The following is a 20,876-nucleotide window of genomic DNA, read 5'->3' as shown; positions in this document are numbered from 1 at the left end:
ATATATATATATATATATATATATATATATATATATATATATATATATATATATATATATTTTGAGTACTACTGACTCGGTTACAATGTAGTATCTGTTCATGTCATCGACATATATTTAAAACATAAGGTTAGTTACTAAGTAAATATAAAGAGATAAAGTTATGTTTTTATATCTGTTATACATTTTAATATAGTGATAAAAATTTAATCCTAACATAATTATGTGAACACGGCTTATTATATAAGACTGTATTTTTATATATTCATATCACATATATAGTCTATATTGATTTGACAAAATAAATATTAAATAAATCGTGTCTTAATATCAATTATCAATCTACATGTCAAAAATAACATGAATACAAAAAGTAAAAGTACGTGTAATAAAAATGGGTTTTACTTGTGATTCGAAGTTAGGCCATTATTATTGATTCAATTAATTCATATGGGTGGCAGCCCTATATGGCTCTATACAACAAAGTCAAAGTCAAGTATCGTGTGTTGTTGGACATTTTTTTAATTAAATTATTTATTAAAAAAAAACACACACACATGACACACCCACACTCAAGTACTCAACCGTCGGTTGTTGCCACAGGTGACCGTTTATATCCGTTTCGTAAGTATCCGTTTTAATAGAGGTGTTGAATTTGGGTGAACAGATTTTATGGTGGCATATTGGTTTGGAATTTTATAATTATGTGTGTTATTTAAATACTAAATATAGTTTTACTAAGGTAAAAATGTTCAAAATGGGTGGTTGAGCAGGTAAAATATATATGATTTTGTATTAAAAGATTACGTGTTTGATTTTTATTTTTTTTTTAATTCTTAGGTGATCTCAGCTCTGCATGACTAATTCTAAGCTCGCAGGACTTCGCCTCTAAAACTACTATAGAGATAAATCGCTAGTTACATAATTAGCTCATCAGTTAGACCGTACCCTAGTTTTTATGCGCACGCAAGGGATCCTATCTATACCTTCAATCATCATGAACATTTTCCTCATTCATGTTTCTAGTGAAATTACAGTCACTATCCGAGAATGAGCAGAAATTGAGTTAATCTCACTCTTGATGTTTTCCCCTATGGTCTTCATTCCCTACTCATGGCTAATGCGTAAGGGATTACGAGGACTCGTTTCATGTGATTGACTTTTGTTTTAAATTGTTATTTTTATTCATTATTGTATACAAAAGAAAACAAAAAAATATTAATTTACTATTTAAAAATATGTAACATTGAAGTGAATACATATAACGAGTATTCGATCTATAATAGATCAGTAAATGATACTCTTAATAAATGTTTTAAAAAAATTCCACTTGCAATGGAATATATATATTCTTTGAGTTATACTACATATACTCTCACATTTTACTCCCTAACTTTTTACTCCCTGATATAGCAAATAAAGATTTGATATTTTCATTATGTGAGTCTCAGGATAGATGTCTACATCACAAGTTTGTGATAAAAGTACAAGTTGGGAGTATGAAATGGGAGTACATATAGTATTTTCTATATTCTTTCACATAATCTTCAATACACATGTAAATTATAGTACTTATCACGTGTCAGTTGTCATGCATGTTTACGTTTTTTATTTGGTCCGACTAATTAGGTGGGGGAAGGTGTCTCAACCTGTCAGTAGATGAACCTAATTTCATCTTATAATTATAAAAACGTGGCTTCAAATATTCAGATTTTGATTTCTACTTTCTAGTTTCTGGCCAATAAGAACTTTATTTGACCTTATGGCATGTGTGAAGCATGACGTAGAACACAACACATGATAGAGTTTTATATTTTTGGTTAACTCAAAATATCTTGCCCGCAAAATCAAACTCTCTCGTTCCAAAGGACACCACATTTCAACTTAAAAAATAGTGAACGGGTGAATCATGATAACTCAGCGATCTTTAGGTGAAAGGATTAGATTAATGTATAGTGTCCACAATAAACTCACCATGTTAAGTGTAACTCCCATATTGTAACTGTCAAGTCTCCATTATGGATCCCTGTCCACAATCTACCACATGGATACCAACTGGCCGGCCTACTAACAAACCCAAATATGTAAATTAGGCAACCTATTAATTTGGAATAGTTAGTAGTTAGTAATGAGCTATTTGCTTATTAATGCAACTACATAGTTAGAGATTTGGTGCAACCCTAACCAAATTTGAAAAAATTTTATTGAAAAATTCCATGTATTACATATTTTATATAGAAAAGCAAACCCAAGTGCGTGACTTATATAGATTGATTGTTTTTTAAAAATAATCAACTACATTATTAAAAAAAAAAAAAACTAGATTCTCGTGGACTAAAAATCTCAACTAATTTTACTTGAGAAGGAATTTTTTTAAAAATGAAGTGATCGAGTTAGTAAAACATAATACATAAAAATTGCGATATTTATTATTATCAACATTCTCTCATTTAATCTTATCGGTTGTAATGTTGTATAACTCTAATGAAAGGAAAATAAAAAAAGAAAACATTAGGACATGCATGATTTAATACGTCAAAAAAACATATGCTAGATAGCGTTACTCTTGTCGATAAAGCAATGAGTACGTGTCTTTAATTTACATCGATGAAATGGATGTATTCATCATCATGTCAATACTTTCATAACATTTTCATAAACTTTGTCAGTACGTAGGACCGGCGGAGGTTAGGCGGTTGAACAATGTGAATATCAATTCTCACATAATTATTCTTTAGAACAATGAAGAGAATGTTGTAGAATTATTTTTTTTTCTTTTAAAAAAATGCACAATTATATATGCACACATACACATATTAGAAAATAAAAGACAATTAAAAAAAGAAAGAAAGAAAGAAAGAACATTAGTTTGTTAGCCGAGATTGAACACCTATGAGAGGACTATTAAAGAAGTAGATACCAAATATGAGATTATTATGATTTGTTATTATCCAATTCGTATAATTATTTGCTCCATATATATATATATATATATATATATATANCTATATATATATATATATATATATATATATATATATATATATATATATATATATATATATATATATATTCAAAATCAATAAATCTAGCATCGTGCTAGAAGTTCATTAATTTCTCTTTTAATGTGACTCGCTTCACATGGTTATCAAATATTTTTTTTATGACTTTAAACAATTTACCTTCTAATATTTCAACTGTCGAATAATCCAAATTATATACAAAAACAAACTATATATTACTTTGATCTTATAATTGCATCTGAAGTATTTTACATAACGATCTTATCTAATTAATTAATTCATAATAGAATTAATTATTTTATAGTATCAAATTAATTAATTCATAATAGAATTAATTATTTTATAGTATCAATGAACATGAAAAATACTTTTAAACAATATTTTATAGTATCAATGAACATGAAAAATACTTTTAAACAAATATTTATTTAAAAAAATTACTTATGGACTAAAAACATCAAGAAAATTTCATATGTTATTAATTAATTCATAATAGAATTAATTATTTTATAGTATCAAATTAATTAATTCATAATAGAATTAATTATTTTATAGTATCAATGAACATGAAAAATACTTTTAAACAATATTTTATAGTATCAATGAACATGAAAAATACTTTTAAACAAATATTTATTTAAAAAAATTACTTATGGACTAAAAACATCAAGAAAATTTCATATGGTTGGATGAATATAATCATGCATGAATATAATGATGATTATATTGGACATCGTTGTCTTAAGTTATTGGCCACGAAAGTCACAGAATGAGCAGTAAACATGCTCCCCATCTAGGGTGTCCTTAGCTCCAGGTTTCGTCTCCCCTTAATTGCCTCTATTAGCTTCCATTGAAGCGTTCCGCACGAGGGTAGTTTCTTCTTATATAGTATATATCGATCTATTAATCATAGCGTTAAACGGAGCTATCATACACGGTTTTTTTTTTAAATAATAATAATAATAATTTTGGGGAGATAGGATTTGTGTGTTTTAAACACGTTTATACATTATATATACATTTATTGATATTGTTGGGGCAACCCGATTAGAACAGGATTCTTGAATACATGAGTAATAGGTTACAACAGATAAATATAAGCATAATTAAGTACGTATTTTAGTCTAACTATGACTATGACTTACAGAGTCCTAACACTCACCCTTAAGTGTAGGGGCACGACTAGCAACCTGAAGCTTGTCCATGAGAAACACAAACAGAGGCGCATGCAAGGGCTTCGTGAAGATATCAGCTAGCTGATCTTTGGTCGAGATAAAATGAACACGAAGATCTCCATACGCTACCTTGTCACGAACAAAGTGTTAGGTAATCTCAATGTGCTTACTCCTAGCATGAAAAACTTGATTGACATACATGTAGGTAACCTCGAGATTATCACACCAAAGCCTTAGAGTTGTCATTTGAGACACCCGGCCCCCAACTCATGTAGGAGACACATAATCCAGGTAACTTCTGTAGAGACATCAGGCAACGCCTTGTACTCAACTTCAGTCGAAAATCTAGCAACTGTCTGTTGTTTTCTACAGACCTAAAAATTCAGATTAGTGCCTAAAAACACTGCAAACCCACTTGTAGACTTGTGATCCTCTTGACAACCGGTCTAATCAAAATTAGAAAAGGCATGCAACTTTCGAGACACACTCCGGAACAATTGCAAGCCATAGTCCAAAGTACCCTTTACGTATCGCAAGACACGTTTTAGCTGACTCCAATGTGCTATCATGGGTGCATGCATATGTTGACACAAACGGTTAACCACAAACGAGAGATCCAGGCGAGTAACAGTTAAATACTGTAGAGCACCAGTCAGACTCTTATATTGTGTGGGATCAAAATGTGGAGCCATAGAACCCTCAATCACACGAGTAACAGGAACCGATGTAGCTAACGGTTTACAATCCTCCATACCTGCAAGTTTAAGTATATCAAGCATATAATGCCATTGTGACAAAAGAAGATCACCAACACACACAACAGTCTCAATTCTGAGAAAGAAGGTCTGTGCACCGATGTCTCATATCTTAAAAGCAGCCGCCAACTTTGCTAGGAGAATGTCATCCACTCATACCAAGAGATATGCCCTTAGCTCAAATCACCTTGTGCATAAATAAAAAGGGAAACATTCATCTTGGATTCATGGAAACCAAACGATAATAGAAAATCACTCAGACGCGTGAACCAAGCACAAGGAGCCTGCGTAAGGCCATATAAAGACCTTTGCAACAAAGAAACATGATCTGGTTGTGTCACATGCGCATAACCTAGAGGTTGACGCATATATAAACCAACTCAGACATATTACCATTTAAGAAAGCATTATGAACATCCAACTACATGGCCACCCAGTCAGACGAGACCGCCAAATCCAAAAGTAAACGAACAGTGGTAGGCTTGACCACCGGATTGAAGATGTCAAAGAAATCCTCGCCAGACACTCGATTAAAGCCCTTTGCCACCAATCGCAGCTTGTAACGCGCGCTCAACTGAGCCATCCACCTTTCGCTTGGTGCGAAAAAACTCACTTACAACATACCACATTCATACCTGAACGATATGGGACCAAACGTCACGTGTTGTTTTGCAGTAAGGTATTAAACTCCAAGTCCTTAGCCTCACGCCACTCTAGATACTAGACAACCTAAGAGTAACAATGTAAACACAAAAAACTTGAATATATTTTTGAAATTCAAAATTGGGTTACATGTAGCATATCAATATAGGTATATGGGTACAAGATCTCTGGATGTTCCTCCGATTCTTCAACTAGACGCATATCTTGAAACTCCATTAAAGGGCATCTGAAATTCATGTGGCTTGATATTCAAAGAAGGGCTTGTATATATAGCTTGTTCTTCATTGAACGGCCTCCGGGTTCAAATGACTCGATCTTCAATGGGGTTTTAGAGCAACATTTGGCATAATCCTTCATGGAAGAGCTTTTACATTTAGGATCATGTTATTGAAATTGATTCTATGATTTTTCCTAGGATGAATACATAGACATAAAAGCTCTTATTTATAGTTGTAGGATAAAGAGTTCTGATAAGTTCAAACTCGTTTGATATTATCTAATTAACAAATTAGATAATATCAATATTATCCAAAATATATTCAAATATACTAAATATTCAAAAATAAATATATTTAATAAAATTTCAGTGTCAACAAATGCACCCTCGAGACTTGCTTGTACGCCACTTGAGAACATATACCACCCGAAAGTATGTAGTGCAAGGAAGTCTCGACACTACAGTTAAAAATATAAGGTCGTTTTGACTCGTGCCAAGGAGCATGGATATGAGGTCGTTTCAACTCGTGCCAAGGAGTATGGATATGACGCCATTTCTACTCGTACCAAGGAGTATGGATATGATGCCGTTTTAACTTGTGCCAAGGAGCCTTGAACATTAGGTCGTTTTAACTCGTGCCAAGGAGTATCATTTAGCTTCCTCTATTTCAAATTTCATATGGGATTTGCCCCCATATCGGTGCCTATGAAGAGATGAGAGACAAAGATGTCCGACTGGGCGTGCCAAAATATGTAAACACGAAAAACTTGAATATGTTTTAGAAATTCAAAATTGGGTTACATGTAGTATATCAATATAGGTATATGGGTACAAGATCTATGGATGTTCCTCCGATTCTTCAACTAGATACATATCTTGAAACTCCATTAAAGGGCTTCCGAAATTCATGTGGCGCTTGATCTTCAAAGAAGGGATTGTATATATAGCTTGTTCTTCGTTGAAGGGCCTCCGGGTTCAAATGACTTGATCTTCAATGGGGTTTTGGAGCAACATTTGGCATACTCTTCATGGAGGAGCTTTTACATTTAGTATCATGTTATTGAAATTGATTCTATGATTTTTCCTAGGATGAATACATAGAAATAAAAGCTCTTATTTATAGTTGTAGGATAAAGAGTTTTGATAAGTTCAAACTCTTTTGATATTATCTAATTAACAAATTAGATAATATCAATATTATCCAAAATATATTCAAATATACTAAATATTCAAAAATAAATATATTTAATAAAATTTCAGTGTCAACAAACAAGTCAAGTCTGACACACCAAGAGTAGTAGTGAGAGTAGCCTGGGGCACACCAAACACGGTAGCACGGGTTAAATGGCGTAGCTTGTTTTATCCTGGGAAACCTAGGCTACAACGATCCTAACGCCTAATGGAGGTAGCATATAAGATTTTAGATAGTGTAAGTATCACACGACCCAAGCTAACCTAGCCCTTTCTTCTTTTGTTATTGTGCTTGTTATTTTTTGTGGAAATAATCATTTTTCGTAGGATTATACTCCTAACAGAATTCTCCCACCTTACTAACTAAAAAAGTGTAGTTGATAGGATATATGTTCAACACCTTATGAACTAACCGATGTAAGCTGACCTTATCCGACTTGTATCGACCGCCTCTTAAAGACGTAGCACAATTGTGAGGTGAAGACACCATTGTTCTCGGATCAAAAGATAGCCCTCGAGCATGGTCCCCGATTTGCACACACCTAGGACATATGTAGATCACATCAGGGTCCCTTTATGTCTAATTAGACTCCTATCATGTTGACAGATTTTTCGTTACACTTGGCAGCACCGACATGACCCTCAGTGTATTATGAACACTTGTAAAGTATGCTGAAGCATTGACATGTGTCTGATACATCTTTATAAATACCTCGTGACTTATTTCATAAAACAATGAGAAATAACTTGAAAAGCTCTATCTATCTTTCATATATGATTTTTTACCCGACTCTATAGAGGAATTAAGATTATTAGGACTCTCTGAGTTTGAGTCACGTTAGGACTAGCTATCCTACTCTACCTGAGACTCCCCTAGTATATATATCTCCTATTTCTCATCATTGTAATTGTTCAATTGAATCAATACAATATTCAGTTCTCATCTGGTATCAGCTAGCCTAGGTTTATTTTCCAATGGATGACGGCTCTGTTAATTCTTCTGAACGGACCGTTTCTGATGCAGCTATTTCTTCTGCGGTTTCTTCAGCAGCCGCTTCTCTGTCTGCTGCGCATCACTATGTTAGCATTAAGCTAACGAACAAGAATTTCTTATTTTGGAGGACGCAGGTTATTCCGTTTCTTCGTGGGCACGACCTCATGGGTTTCGTTGATGGCACGAACTCTTGCCCTAATCGTTTTCTTCCCGTTTCTGAAGGCTCCTCCGCTGCTGCTGCTCTACCCAACCCGCTGCATGCTCCATGGGTACGCCAAGATCAGGCGGTCCTTAGCATGTTAATCTCTTCACTTTCGTCGGAAGTTATGTACCTCGCAATTGGTTGCACTACGTCGCGTGATCTCTGGTTGGCGCTTGAGCAGGCTCTCGCTTCTTCCAGTCAAGCTCGGATTATGCATATTCTTGGACAGCTGCAAACAATACGCCAAGGTGATGCCTCCGCCGTCGACTACATTGCTCGTGCGCAAGTTATGGTGGAAGATCTAGCTCTTGCTGGCCGTGTGGTTCCTTTGGAGGATTAGAATATGTATATTTTCAGAGGTTTACGTCCAGAATATCACTCTATCGTAGCCTCTTTGAATGTTCGAGGTCAGCCGGTGCGTCTTCCCGAACTCGCCGATCTCCTTGGCTCGCATGAGTTCGCTACCGGTGATAGCTATGGCAGTGTTCCAGCCCCTGCAGCTGCGGCTTTTGTTGGCCAGCGTGGTAGTGGAGGTCGGTCGCGGTCTTGGCGTGGCGGATCGAATCGCTGCGGTGGGAATCAGTCACGTGGNTATCGGTCATCTCCTTGTGTCTTCTTAGGTTATCCTGAGTCTTTTAGGGGGTACAGATGCATGGACTTAACGACTAATAAGATTTATATCTGCAGACATGTACACTTTGACGAGAATGTGTTTCCCTTTGTTAGTAGGGTTGCTGTGCCATCTCCTCCCTCTGTGCAGAAGCCGTGGGCTGAATCGGTTTTACAGGTATTGCCATATTCTCTTGCTGATTCTGCTCAGGCTGATTCTCCTGTCACCACCACTGTTGCTCCTACTCGTCAAAGAGGACGACCCCGTGGCAAGTCCACACGTCCGACTGTTCGCTCCCATGCAATGGCTACGAGGAGTCGGTCTGTGGCTCCACTTTTGGCTCTCTCTGCTCAGGCATGTCCTACCGAGCCCACTTGCTACACTCAGGCAGTTAAATTTTCTGAATGGCGAGAGGCAATGGATCTGGAGTTCAATGCACTTTTGCACAATCAAATTTGGGTTCTAGTTCATCCTCGCCCAGGTATGAATGTGATTGGGTGTAAGTGGGTTTTTCGTACTAAACGTAAATCTGATGGTTCAATAGAGAGGCATAAGGCGAGACTTGTGGCGAAAGGGTTTAATCAAGTTCCTGGTCAGGACTTTTTTGACACCTTTAGTCCGGTTGTGAAACCCACTACAGTCAGATTGCTTTTGAGTTTGGCTATTTCCTCAGGTTGGGTGGTTAGGCAGCTTGACGTACACAATGCATTTTTGAATGGTGATTTGGCTGAGACTGTTTATATGCGTCAACCACCCGGGTATGTTGATGCTCAATTGCCTGATCACGTTTGTCTGTTGAGGCGTTCCTTATATGGCTTAAAGCAAGCTCCACGAGCTTGGTTTAATCGGCTGCATACTTTTTTACTCTCTGTTGGGTTTATAGCTTCAAAGACTGATGTGTCATTATTCTATTACTCTCGTGGTTCTGCATGTGTGTATCTTTTAGTATATGTTGATGACATTTTGGTAATGGGGATTGATGAGCTACTAGTGTCTGATTTACTCTCTAAACTATCTAATGCTTTCAAAATTAGAGATCTTGGTGAACCTGGTTTCTTTCTTGGAATTGAGCTAGTCAAAACTAGCAATGGTGTTATTCTTTCTCAGCAGCGGTACATGTCAGACATCTTGAAACGAGCTGGAATGACTGATTGTAAACCTCTCGCCACTCCTATTTCTACATCGAAAACTCCATTGCTTAATTCAGATTCATATGAAGATCCAACGAAATACAGGAGTTTGGCTGGTGCTCTCCAGTATCTCACAATTACACGACCAGACTTATCCTTTGCGGTCAATCAACTGTGTCAACATATGCATGCTCCAACATTGTCTCACTGGGAGCAGCTAAAACGAGTGCTCAGGTATGTCAAAGGCACCCTCACATTCGGCTTGCGTGTAACTCAGTCAAATTCTAGAGAGCTTCATGCTTTCTCTGATTCTGACTGGGCTGGTTATCCTGAGGACCGTAAATCTACTAGTGGGTATGCAGTGTTTCTTGGCACCAATCTTATCTCTTGGGTGTGCAAGAAACAGAAGACAGTTGCAAGATCATCCACGGAAGCTGAGTATAAAGCCTTGGCTGATGTTTGTGCTGAGGTCATATGGATCATGTCCTTGCTGCGTGAGATCAAAATTGATGGCATCCTTACTCCCAAATTATGGTGTGACAATCTTGGTGCTACTTATATGTGTGCGAATCCAATTTTTCATGCAAGAACTAAGCACGTGGAGATTGACTACCACTTTGTTAGAGATAGGGTTGCCAATGGAGATATTCAGGTTAACTTTATTTCCACAAAAGATCAATTAGCTGATATCTTTACAAAAGCTTTGCCTAGTCCTAGATTTTCTTTTCTTAGGGACAAGCTTCAGGTTAGTAGTTTACCCTGCGCTTGAGGGGGAGTATTAGGACTCTCTGAGTTTGAGTCACGTTAGGACTAGCTATCCTACTCTACCTGAGACTCCCCTAGTATATATATCTCCTATTTCTCATCATTGTAATTGTTCAATTGAATCAATACAATATTCAGTTCTCATCAAGATCATCAATAGTGTATATACTTTTCTATAAGATGTTATTTTTAAGACGATACTCAATAGATATTTATTCATCCTTAAATAAAGAATATTTATATATGGTGAACATAATAATAGTTGTTGTTTAACGTTAAAAAAGGGAAAGGAGTAGAGACAGAAGGTAAGCCAACTAACTTAACCATCGTCGTCTAACACACAACCACCCTTAAAACCCGACACGGCGCGGCCCTTCCTCGCGGCCCTACATCTCACTATACTGTTGCTTAACGCCACGGCTCCGCTGCCCACGTTTCCTCTCATCTCAACCTTACATTTCTTTCTCTCTCTACGTTTTTTTATTTTACTATACTACTTCTCTCTGTACTATACAAGTACTCCTTTCTAGTTTTATTACCCAGTCCCTACTTCTCTCTCTCTCTCTCTCTCTATCCTGAGATTTTTTTGGGCTGCTCAATCATACATCTTTTGGGGAGCGCCAAGAATGGACCCGGAAGGGGTGAGGCTGACCCGGTTGGTTACTTGTAGTGCGGTGATCGCCGGCGGGACGAGTTCCGATGGGGATACGCCTCGGACGACGACGCCGTCGTCGTCCTCGTCGTCGTCGGTGGTGAATCAGATTCTTCAGCTCATCTGTTCCGACGAGGCGGGGGATAAAATCCATGCCGCCATGGAGATCAGGCGCCTCACCAAGACTTCCCAGCGCTACCGACGCCACTTCTCCGGCGCCGTCGGCCCTCTCGTCGATATGCTCCGCTCCGGCTCCGTTGAATCGAACGAGGCCGCGCTCCTCGCCCTTCTCAATCTCGCTGTTAAGGACGAAGCGTAAGTGTCGTGGGGCTTAATTTTTTTTAAAAATCCCATTTTTCTGTCATGAAAGATTTGTCCTTTTTAGCACCTTATTAGTTATTATTAATCTCTTGTGCCATTAGTTTCTTCATAAATTCAGGCCCCCACTATTTTGACAGTTTCGTGTTAGTTTCTTGCTTTTTCAGTTTCTGCATCTTTTTCCTTGGCTTCAGTAAAGGGATGGTGATTCTTTAATCTTAATGTTATTTCTTTTTAGTCCCCAACCCCACCCCGCCCCACTCCTTTAATAAATCACTTTTTATTTCTTTTCTGGCCCTGCCTTGTTGGATTGCAGAGAAAAAAAAAAAAAGAAATAAACCATATAAAATTGTAAATCTTGATTTTTATCCTTTAAATATCATATCTTTCTTCAACTTATTGGGTCTGAACTGGGATTATACATAATTCAAGCTCAAGATATATCAAAGTGTTAAGCTTTGTCAGAGAAAACTGGGATCTTTAGTTTTCAGCTTTTGATGGCATCTACCGACCAAGAGCTTTGTGTTGCAATCCTGCCTGATTTGGATTGAAAACAGCCGCAAAATTCTGTGTTTAGATAACAAAGTAAACAACTTTTTCTTTGCCTGGGTGGGATTTGTGATTGGATCTTTACAAAAACACTTTTCTTTAACAGTAATGGATGGATGTAATGTTTCTTGCAAAGGTGATAAAGGTTGAAGACGTGTTTAAGTAAACTGCTTTTTTAATGTGGTGGAAATGCTTTGTGCTTCATATTGGTTAGGTTGGGTGGTGGGCTTGTTTTGTTTCTTCTTCACAGTTTGCCTTTTCATTAGTCTTGTTTGTGAAGCTACCATGTTCATTGGATTCTGTTCTGTGAAAGAGAATTCCATGCTGGTTGCTAAAGTATTCTCCTTTTTTTTTAACCTTTTTCTAATTTTCGGTAGAGTAGAATGGCTGCAACCAATCTTGATATATGTAATGAATTGGAGAATATTTTGTAGACCTCTCAAAAGGATTGCTTCTTCGATTATCCTGCCTGGGGAATATCGTCTTTTTTTTTTGTCTTTTGAGATTGCTGATTTGGTAATTGGATGTGTGCTCTTAGTCTCTTACTGTGATTTGCTTTTCCTTTCCGGGATAAGCACAGATTCTTCTGTTTAATGTTGATGATCCTCGTGGTACTAGACACTTTGATGCCCGCTTCCATGGTCTTTTCAAGCTTATACATTATGTTTTTCAGTTGCCTCGTTATGTTTTTAAGGAACATATAGGTCTCTGACTTATTTTGTTACACGAACAATTACAAAGGGAAATGTTCTAAACATCTTTAAAATGAATCTCCTGAAATGTCCCGTTAGTTGAATACGAATACCTTAAATGTTAGGAAGTTATCTTTCGAGCTGCAGTGGACGTCTAGGGTAGAATTAAGTTGTGCTATGCTTCTTTCATCAGGTGTTGATAGTCCATACCTGTTTTTCGTGTAATTATGTTGTGAAAGTGGGATTACATAATGCTGTCTTTTTGAAACGTTGTTTTATACCTGTTTTTAATTTGTTGCAGAAATAAGGTGAGCATCATAGAAGCTGGTGCCCTGGAACCGATTATAGGTTTTCTTCAGTCCAAGAATGCGACTCTGCAAGGGCATGCGACTGCGTCGCTCCTCACCCTGTCTGCTTCTCCTGTCACGAAGCCGATTATAAGTGCTTCTGGTGCAATCCCTCTTCTCGTGGAAGTCCTAAGAAATGGGAGCCCGCAGTCTAAGGCTGATGCTGTGATGGCTCTTTACAATCTGTCGTCTTATGAAGGGAATATAAGTCCAATCCTTGAGACGGAACCGATTCCTGGTATAGTTAGTTTGCTGAAATCCTGTAAAAGATCTTCGAAAACAGCTGAGAAATGCATTGCTCTCGTGGAATCTTTAGTTGGTTATGAGGAGGGTAGGACCGCGTTGACATCTGAAGAAGGCGGAGTACTCACGGTGGTAGAAGTGCTCGAAAGCGGGTCCCTTCAGAGCCGAGAGCATGCTCTTGGAGCCCTTTTGACAATGTGTGAGAGTGACCGGTGTAAATATAGGGAACCGATTCTTAGAGAAGGCGTAATCCCGGGGCTCCTAGAGCTGACGGTCCAAGGAACACCAAAGTCTCAAGCAAAGGCTCAAACGCTCCTAAGATTGCTCCGAGACTCCCCTTTCCCGAGGTCCGAGCTTCAGGCTGACACGCTAGAGAACATCGTTAGCAATCTCATATCACAGATAGACGGGGAGGAGCAACCGGGAAAGGCAAAGGAGATGCTTGCTGAAATGGTGCAGGTTAGCATGGAGCAAAGCCTGAGGCATTTACAGCAAAGGGCGCTCGTGTGCACTCCGGGCGATCTGTCTGTCACTACCTGCACCTCAAAAATTCCTTCAAAATGAAGAACATTATCCCCGCTTTTCTTCCCTTATCCCGGGTTGCCTTCCTGCTCCCTCTCTTGTAATTGCGAGCTTTGTGATCTCAGTTTTCTGTGCTAGGAAATAAGATCTCTCTATAGTAAAAGAATGCCAGTCCAGGCCCTCGTTACGGGTATCTGGTGACTGGTCAATGTCGATAAATCTAAAAAGGAAATCACAGTGTTTGTAAGCATAGCTTTTAACATGGCTTTTGTAACATACTGTGTATTGAAGATTACATGATCTGTGAGGTTTATTAATTCTCTCTTTTTTTATTACAATTACTTTTTTTTGTGTTGTGATGGTTCAGAGTTTAGTTTAAAGAATTGTGGCTTAGAACTCAAGACTGTTTGGTTGATTATCACCATCAGAGTTGTATTGATGGAGTTGGCATTACCTGTTTTGATATAAAAACATGAAAACAATTGCAGAATGCAGATACTGATTGGAACTGTAAGAATATTGATTTCATTCATCTTTTTATCCAACCATGACTTCTAGAGTGTAATTACTAAGCTATAGGCACAATTCAACTAGTTTAATAGTCGCAAGATGCAGGGATTCGAATCTTAAAGACAATAAGAACTCAAAAAGAAAAGTATGGATTTGACTTTGTTGTAGGTACTAGAACAAGCATTTAGGGGTTGTAGGTCATTTAAGTCACCCCTCATGATTTATTTCACCTGTCAATTTTCAGAACTGTGAAAGCCCTTAAATTTGATATTTAAGATTGAATTATTATTGTATTCCATTCAAAGAGAGTTTATAATCAGCAATATTTCTTGGTTCAAGTATCTTCCCAACCTGGAAGTTTTTAGGTTTTCTGGTGTTACTTCTCTTTCAAATGCCTTACCAATCCCCTAAGATTGCTAATTTTAATGAAAATGGACTTGTTTGGTAAAATTTTGGCAAAATAAAAAGAGTTTATAAATATCTTATCCCCACTTTATAAAATAGACATTAAATATATAAGTAATATTACATTTACTTTCACTTTCTACTTCTGTTAAGATGTCATGTTCTGATTGATCTAAAAACATAGTGAACCACTGTTTTATTAATTTACTCTTTTTTATCCAAAATTCCATCAAAGTACATCTATTATTTTCCTAAATTTGTATCAAATGTTATTACAATTGTATAATACTGAATCAATCAAGTTAGTTTATATCGTTAAAATCAGATACTGTTGTAAATTTTAAAATAAATAATTACTGAATTGAAATATTTTTATTAACTAGAAAAAAAAAAAGATTAAAGCCAAAATTGTTTTGTAGAAGAATAAGAATAGAATTAAAAGGGTAAAAAAGATGTCGGCGGGCATCATAATCATCTTTAATTGAAACAACTCTATCCAGACTACAAAATTAAGATATACTCTTCTTACCTATCAGGTTTGATTATTCCAATTAAAATTGTCAAACAAATTCACATACGAAAAGTCAGAAGTCACTTTATCATCCATCCGGATCATAGTGCCCTAGTCCTTACCTATTCGGATCCACAGACAAAGCATTTGTGCCGTGACACATGACGTGGGCCGCAAATGTTGATCGCCTTTATTTCATTCAACTTTCAGACTCCCTAGGCCCTAGCTTCTCTCTTTGCACGGATTTAAGATCCGTTTGGAAAGTAGCAAAACGACTTCTAAAAAATATTTTCTGAAAAATAAATCATTTTTTGGAAAATAGTTTCATTTCTAGTGTTTGGATATATTATGAAAAACTGTCTTTGTGTATTTGGTTCATTTTTTGGAAAATGGATAGAATTGTATAATTAAACATTGTAATTATTTTATTTAAAATATAAAAAATTATAATAATGTTATTTATTAATAAAATAGAATTTTTTTAAAAAAATCGTAGCATAGGCCTCTATGGTTTCCGCCGAAAACCATGGCGGAAATCAGAGCTGTTGGTTTCCCTAGGAGGTCCGAGAACATGCGAAATGGTTATTTTGGCGATTCCAGAAAATGACTTACGGAAAAAATCTCCGTAAGTCATTTTCTGAAAAAGTAAACTGATTTTCCTAGGTCAACGGAAAACATTTTCCATTGACCACAGTTTCCGGAAGTTGCCAAACACCGAAAATTCAGAAAACATTTTCCAAAAGCCATTTTACGAGTTACCAAACACACCCTAAGTCGGTGATTCAGTAGACAGTATTGAAAGAATAGATTAATGTTCGAATCTCATTAACAATAATGTAGAGATTATGTCTAAAGTCGGTAAATTTTTTGTGTGCACCGATACTTAACACTATCCACTGAGTTATTGAGTCATTGTGATTTACATTTTTACAAATAATATGCATGTCAATTGAGACACATTCCCCGATTTATCTAACCTATCAATCTTCAAGGCAGAGCAGTAATGAAGCTTTAAATTTGAGTTCAAACTTACAACAAATATACAAATACCTAATGCAATTTAAATTTTAAAAGGTATAACTTATAAATGTAAATATTCTTAATTTTAAAAGAATTAACTGGATTGAACCAAGTCGACTATTTGAAAAAGTGAGTTGGGCTGGCATTACCCACAATAGTACCGGGCTTAGGGTGGATTGGTGCGATATGGACTACTTGATATCACTATTTTTTTAATTTTTTTTTTGTTTGATTCATGCAATGAAATTTAGAGAATTAAAAATTCAAGAGTGGAATATTCATGAATAAATTTTTTTGTGGGTATAAGTATGAGCCTCTGAATATGATAATCCTTAGAATCTGTTGAATCAGTGAGTTAAGCTCGTGTGGGCAATTAGTTTATGAGTTAGTTATATCAAACAAAGTCATATATTATATTCTTATAATTACATTAGTATCTATTTTATCAACCGTCTCATATTGTTAGTTAAAAAAGTGAAGATGTTGAGTCAATAATAAGTTTGGAATTCTATTATATGTAAAATTAATTAACCGCATAACAAAAACTCTTGATAAATAAAGCATATATTTTTAAATAACATTCTACACAATATATCTAAACATAACAATGGTCTAGATTCATTGTGCAATGATGATAATTGAAGCCATAAATAGCTTGAGTGATGTATCTTTAGATATAAGATAATTATGAATATTTTTACAAAAAATATATATATATATATTTATAAAAAAATTTGTGAACTTAGAAATTTATAATTTATTCATAGAAAAAAAATTTAAATATATGGGTTCTTCACGAAAAATTCATAAACCATTATTTATTGTTATTAATTTTATTTTTATTTGAATAACATGAAAAGTGTGATTCTTAGTACATACCAGGTAATTAATATGATCAAATTATATTGTGAAAAATTAGAAAAATGTCTGAATTATTGTATATATTTTACTTGTTTAATAGTTTAATTGCACACTTTTCAAAATTGAATGACTTAATTGTACAAAAATAATAAATTTAGTGAAATACTTGACACTTTTCATTATTATGACATTAAACTTTTATAGTTAATTATTATGTAAATATTTTCATTAACCAATTGAAAATAACCCATGAAAGTAAAATAAAAGAAATTTACAATAAGATAAACACTTCTCCTTGTAAGGTTTGATTGTTAATACCTCTTATAAAAACTTACAAATATGACTGTGTAGTGTAGTAGTGATAGACTTAAAATTAATACTGTACAAATATTATTGTATTGTTTGGTTCGGTTAACAAGACTTGACTAACGTTATTTTTAATTCAATTTTTTATAATATTAAGTTTGATAATATATAAAATTTATATATTTAAAAATTAAAAGTACTATGAAACACAACAAATTAAATTTAAAAATAAAAAATATTATAAAAAAATAAAAAAATAAGAAAAAATTAATTTTACCAATAAATAGTAAATGAGACATGTATATTTATTAATATTTATGAGGTCTCAAAATCAATTTGGTTAATAAAAATATAAAAAGGTTCCGGGTCTTGCTTATCCAGATCAGATCCGTCCATCTATGATCTATCCACGGGCATGGCCTTTATCCCGTGAGAGTGGGCGGCGGGGAGGGTCAAGTACGTAAAACAAACACTATAAATATTAGATACAAAAACCTCGTTAATCCTCGTACCAAACCCTATCCAATCTCAATCTTAATTTCTTTTGTATCCTATTTTGCAAACTAACTCCTGTAACTACTGCTGTGTTAACGACAATGACGAAATGCGATGATAGGGTTGAGGAGGAGGCGATCTCCAATATGGAACAAGGCACTGGGACCGGGACCGGAACCGGAACCGGAACGTCGACGTCTCGAAACGCAGGTTCATCTTGCTCGACGGCTTTCACTACTGCTCAGAAGGTATCATCATATCCTTAATATATCTATCTACGATTCTACGTAGGTTGGTCTGGATTTTGTTGGCAAGGAAGAAATTAAGGAGGGAGCGAATTGAATTGTTGATTTGTTTGTAGTTTTTAGCGGAGGCGGTAGGGGTTTACTTCATAATATTCGCGGGATGTGGATCGGTGGCGGTGAACAAGTTATACGGCGGCACGGTTACGTTTCCGGGGATATGTGTCACATGGGGATTGATTGTTATGGTTATGGTTTACACGTTGGGTCATGTTTCCGATGGCCACTTTAACCCCGCCGTCACTCTCACCAACGCCATCTTCGCCCGCTTCTCATGGAAACAGGTAATAAACTTCTCCTTTTTTTGTGGGGGAGGGGGCGGGGTTAGTTCTATCTTACAATCATTCTGAGAATCACCACACCTTCTACAGATCACATAAAACAGTTAAACCATATTAAAGAGATCCATGCAATATATTCGATCAAGATAAATTCCTAATTTAAGCATAAGTACTCTATTTACTTAATCATTCCTTTTTGCAATACAATACAAAAAGTCAAATTCTTTAACTCTAAGACCTTTTCACCCCTCCAGGTACTTAGTGACCCACCCTTTAGGTAAAATGACTAATGCCTGATGCCAGCCCATAAGAGCTATATTACATTGAGACATGTAACATTCTTAATTATATTGTACAGGGATTTTGCATGTTATGGTAATACACTAATATATATAGTGTATTAGTGTATAATAATTGTGGTAATATTCATATTTTGCTTATTATAGTAATATATTAATACAAATAGTATAATAATTTGCCATTATGACATTAAATTTAGATAATGTCATCTTTTAATTATCCTTTAAAATAACTATTTTAGTCTAAAAATATAACACAAAAGCTTGTGTAAAATCATTAACCAAAATTGTCATTGGCCCACCGTTTTTCACAACCAAGTACTTTTTTGCCTTTTCGGTCCCTGACTTATTTTACATGTTTCAAATTAGTTCCTCTATTATTTTTAGTCATTGATTTATAGGTGATAGTTTATTTAAGTCATTTTTATGAGAATATTCATTTTTGTCATATTATTATTGTGGTAAGATTATTTTTGGTTCTAACAGTTTAAATACTCTTAAATACATGGGTATTTCACTCTTCAATTATGATTTCTTTTAAAAAATAAATATAAAAAATATAGTGATTCAACTTACTTTGTATAAAAAAGATTGAAATGTTTTTGTATTTAACAACATTTCATTGATTTTGTTGATAGATAACTAAAAATAGTCATGCTATAAATATAATAATACTAGGACTAAATGGTGATGTTCTAATAAAAAATAATTAAAAGCGGACTATAATCTACAAATCTATAACAAAAAATGGAATTAACTCTAATTTTTATATTAATATTATTTATTATCACATTTGGTTAATCAAATAGTGTATTTTTGTCAACCCCAAATCTCTCAAATGGAAGGTCATGATTTTGAACTTCTATAAAAGATATTAACTCTTTGTATTTTAATAAGTTGAGAAAGTAATTATGAACATATACTACATTATTTGATAATCATACCCATATTTTGGAACCAAATAGGAAACTACTAACCTTATACTGTCACTCCTGTTGCGAAATGCTGAATTACTCTCCAGGTGCCAGTCTATATTGTGGCTCAAGTACTGGGTTCGATTCTCGCTAGTTCCACATTAGCCTCAATATTCGACATAACACCCGAAGCTTTCTTTGGCACTCTCCCCGTCGGGTCCAACTTGCAGTCCTTTGTTGTAGAAATTATCATCTCCTTCCTCCTCATGTTCGTCATTTCCAGCATTTCAACAGACGATAGAGCAACGGTACGCTACATTCCTCTCATCTCTTTTACTGTCAATTCCTTAACATTTAATCTTAAAATATCGTCGGGTCTGAAATGCCCGCAGGTAGGAGATTTGAGCGGAGTCCTTATCGGAATGACCATCCTTCTGAACGTGTTGGTTGCTGGCCCGATTTCTGGAGCGTCAATGAACCCAGCCCGAAGCATCGGGCCGGCCGTTGTGAAGCGTACTTACAGAGGCCTCTGGGTATACATAGCCGGACCGATAATCGGAATGGTAGCCGGAGCATTTGTATACAACGTGCTTAAACTCACTCACAAACCGGCCGCCGGCTCGACCGGAACCAGATCATTCCTCAAACAGCTCAGTAGTTAGCTAGCGCTATGGATTTCTTCTCTCGTATAGTAGGAGAGCGCTACAAAGCTGTAGTTGCAGAGTATAATGCTGTTTAGCTAGCTAGCTTGCAGTTTCATATAGTTCATTGTCAATGTATCAGTATTTGATATAAGTACTTTTTTCCAGTATGATGATGGAGCGTTTGATTCATGCAGAGATTTAATTAATTAATTAAAGTTCATATATATATGGTAAAGTATTTTTCTGCATAACTTATTTTATATGAAAAGTTATACGCAGT

The 20,876-nt window shown here is 35.6% G+C and overlaps 2 protein-coding genes across 2 annotated transcripts; both read left to right on the top strand.

The window, feature by feature from the left end:
* Positions 1–11,200: 11,200 nt before the first annotated feature.
* On the top strand, positions 11,201–14,389 carry LOC116013588 (U-box domain-containing protein 4-like). Its single transcript, XM_031253428.1, has 2 exons — positions 11,201–11,692; positions 13,238–14,389. Exons 1-2 carry the CDS (start codon positions 11,352–11,354, stop codon positions 14,088–14,090), a joined length of 1,194 nt encoding a protein of 397 aa, XP_031109288.1. The 5' UTR covers positions 11,201–11,351; the 3' UTR covers positions 14,091–14,389.
* Positions 14,390–18,178: 3,789 nt separating this feature from the next.
* Positions 18,179–20,816, top strand: LOC116012252 (probable aquaporin NIP-type). Its single transcript, XM_031251753.1, has 4 exons — positions 18,179–18,404; positions 18,518–18,742; positions 20,060–20,260; positions 20,345–20,816. Exons 1-4 carry the CDS (start codon positions 18,258–18,260, stop codon positions 20,612–20,614), a joined length of 843 nt encoding a protein of 280 aa, XP_031107613.1. The 5' UTR covers positions 18,179–18,257; the 3' UTR covers positions 20,615–20,816.
* The last annotated feature ends 60 nt before the right edge of the window (positions 20,817–20,876 follow it).

This window comes from Ipomoea triloba, chromosome 3, assembly GCF_003576645.1.
Source record: "Ipomoea triloba cultivar NCNSP0323 chromosome 3, ASM357664v1".
Taxonomy (NCBI): Eukaryota; Viridiplantae; Streptophyta; class Magnoliopsida; order Solanales; family Convolvulaceae; genus Ipomoea; species Ipomoea triloba.
This window is presented reverse-complemented; position numbering and strand designations above follow the sequence as displayed.

What these genes read in the sequence shown, in the direction of transcription:
- LOC116012252 (XM_031251753.1), top strand. Translation starts at nt 18,258, where the DNA reads ATGACGAAATGCGATGATAGGGTTGAGGAGGAGGCGATCTCCAATATG. An exon ending in CTTTCACTACTGCTCAGAAG is followed by an intron (nt 18,405 to 18,517) that starts GTATCATCATAT and finishes ATTTGTTTGTAG; the next exon opens with TTTTTAGCGGAGGCGGTAGG. An exon ending in CCCGCTTCTCATGGAAACAG is followed by an intron (nt 18,743 to 20,059) that starts GTAATAAACTTC and finishes ATTACTCTCCAG; the next exon opens with GTGCCAGTCTATATTGTGGC.
- LOC116013588 (XM_031253428.1), top strand. Translation starts at nt 11,352, where the DNA reads ATGGACCCGGAAGGGGTGAGGCTGACCCGGTTGGTTACTTGTAGTGCG. An exon ending in CTCGCTGTTAAGGACGAAGC is followed by an intron (nt 11,693 to 13,237) that starts GTAAGTGTCGTG and finishes AATTTGTTGCAG; the next exon opens with AAATAAGGTGAGCATCATAG.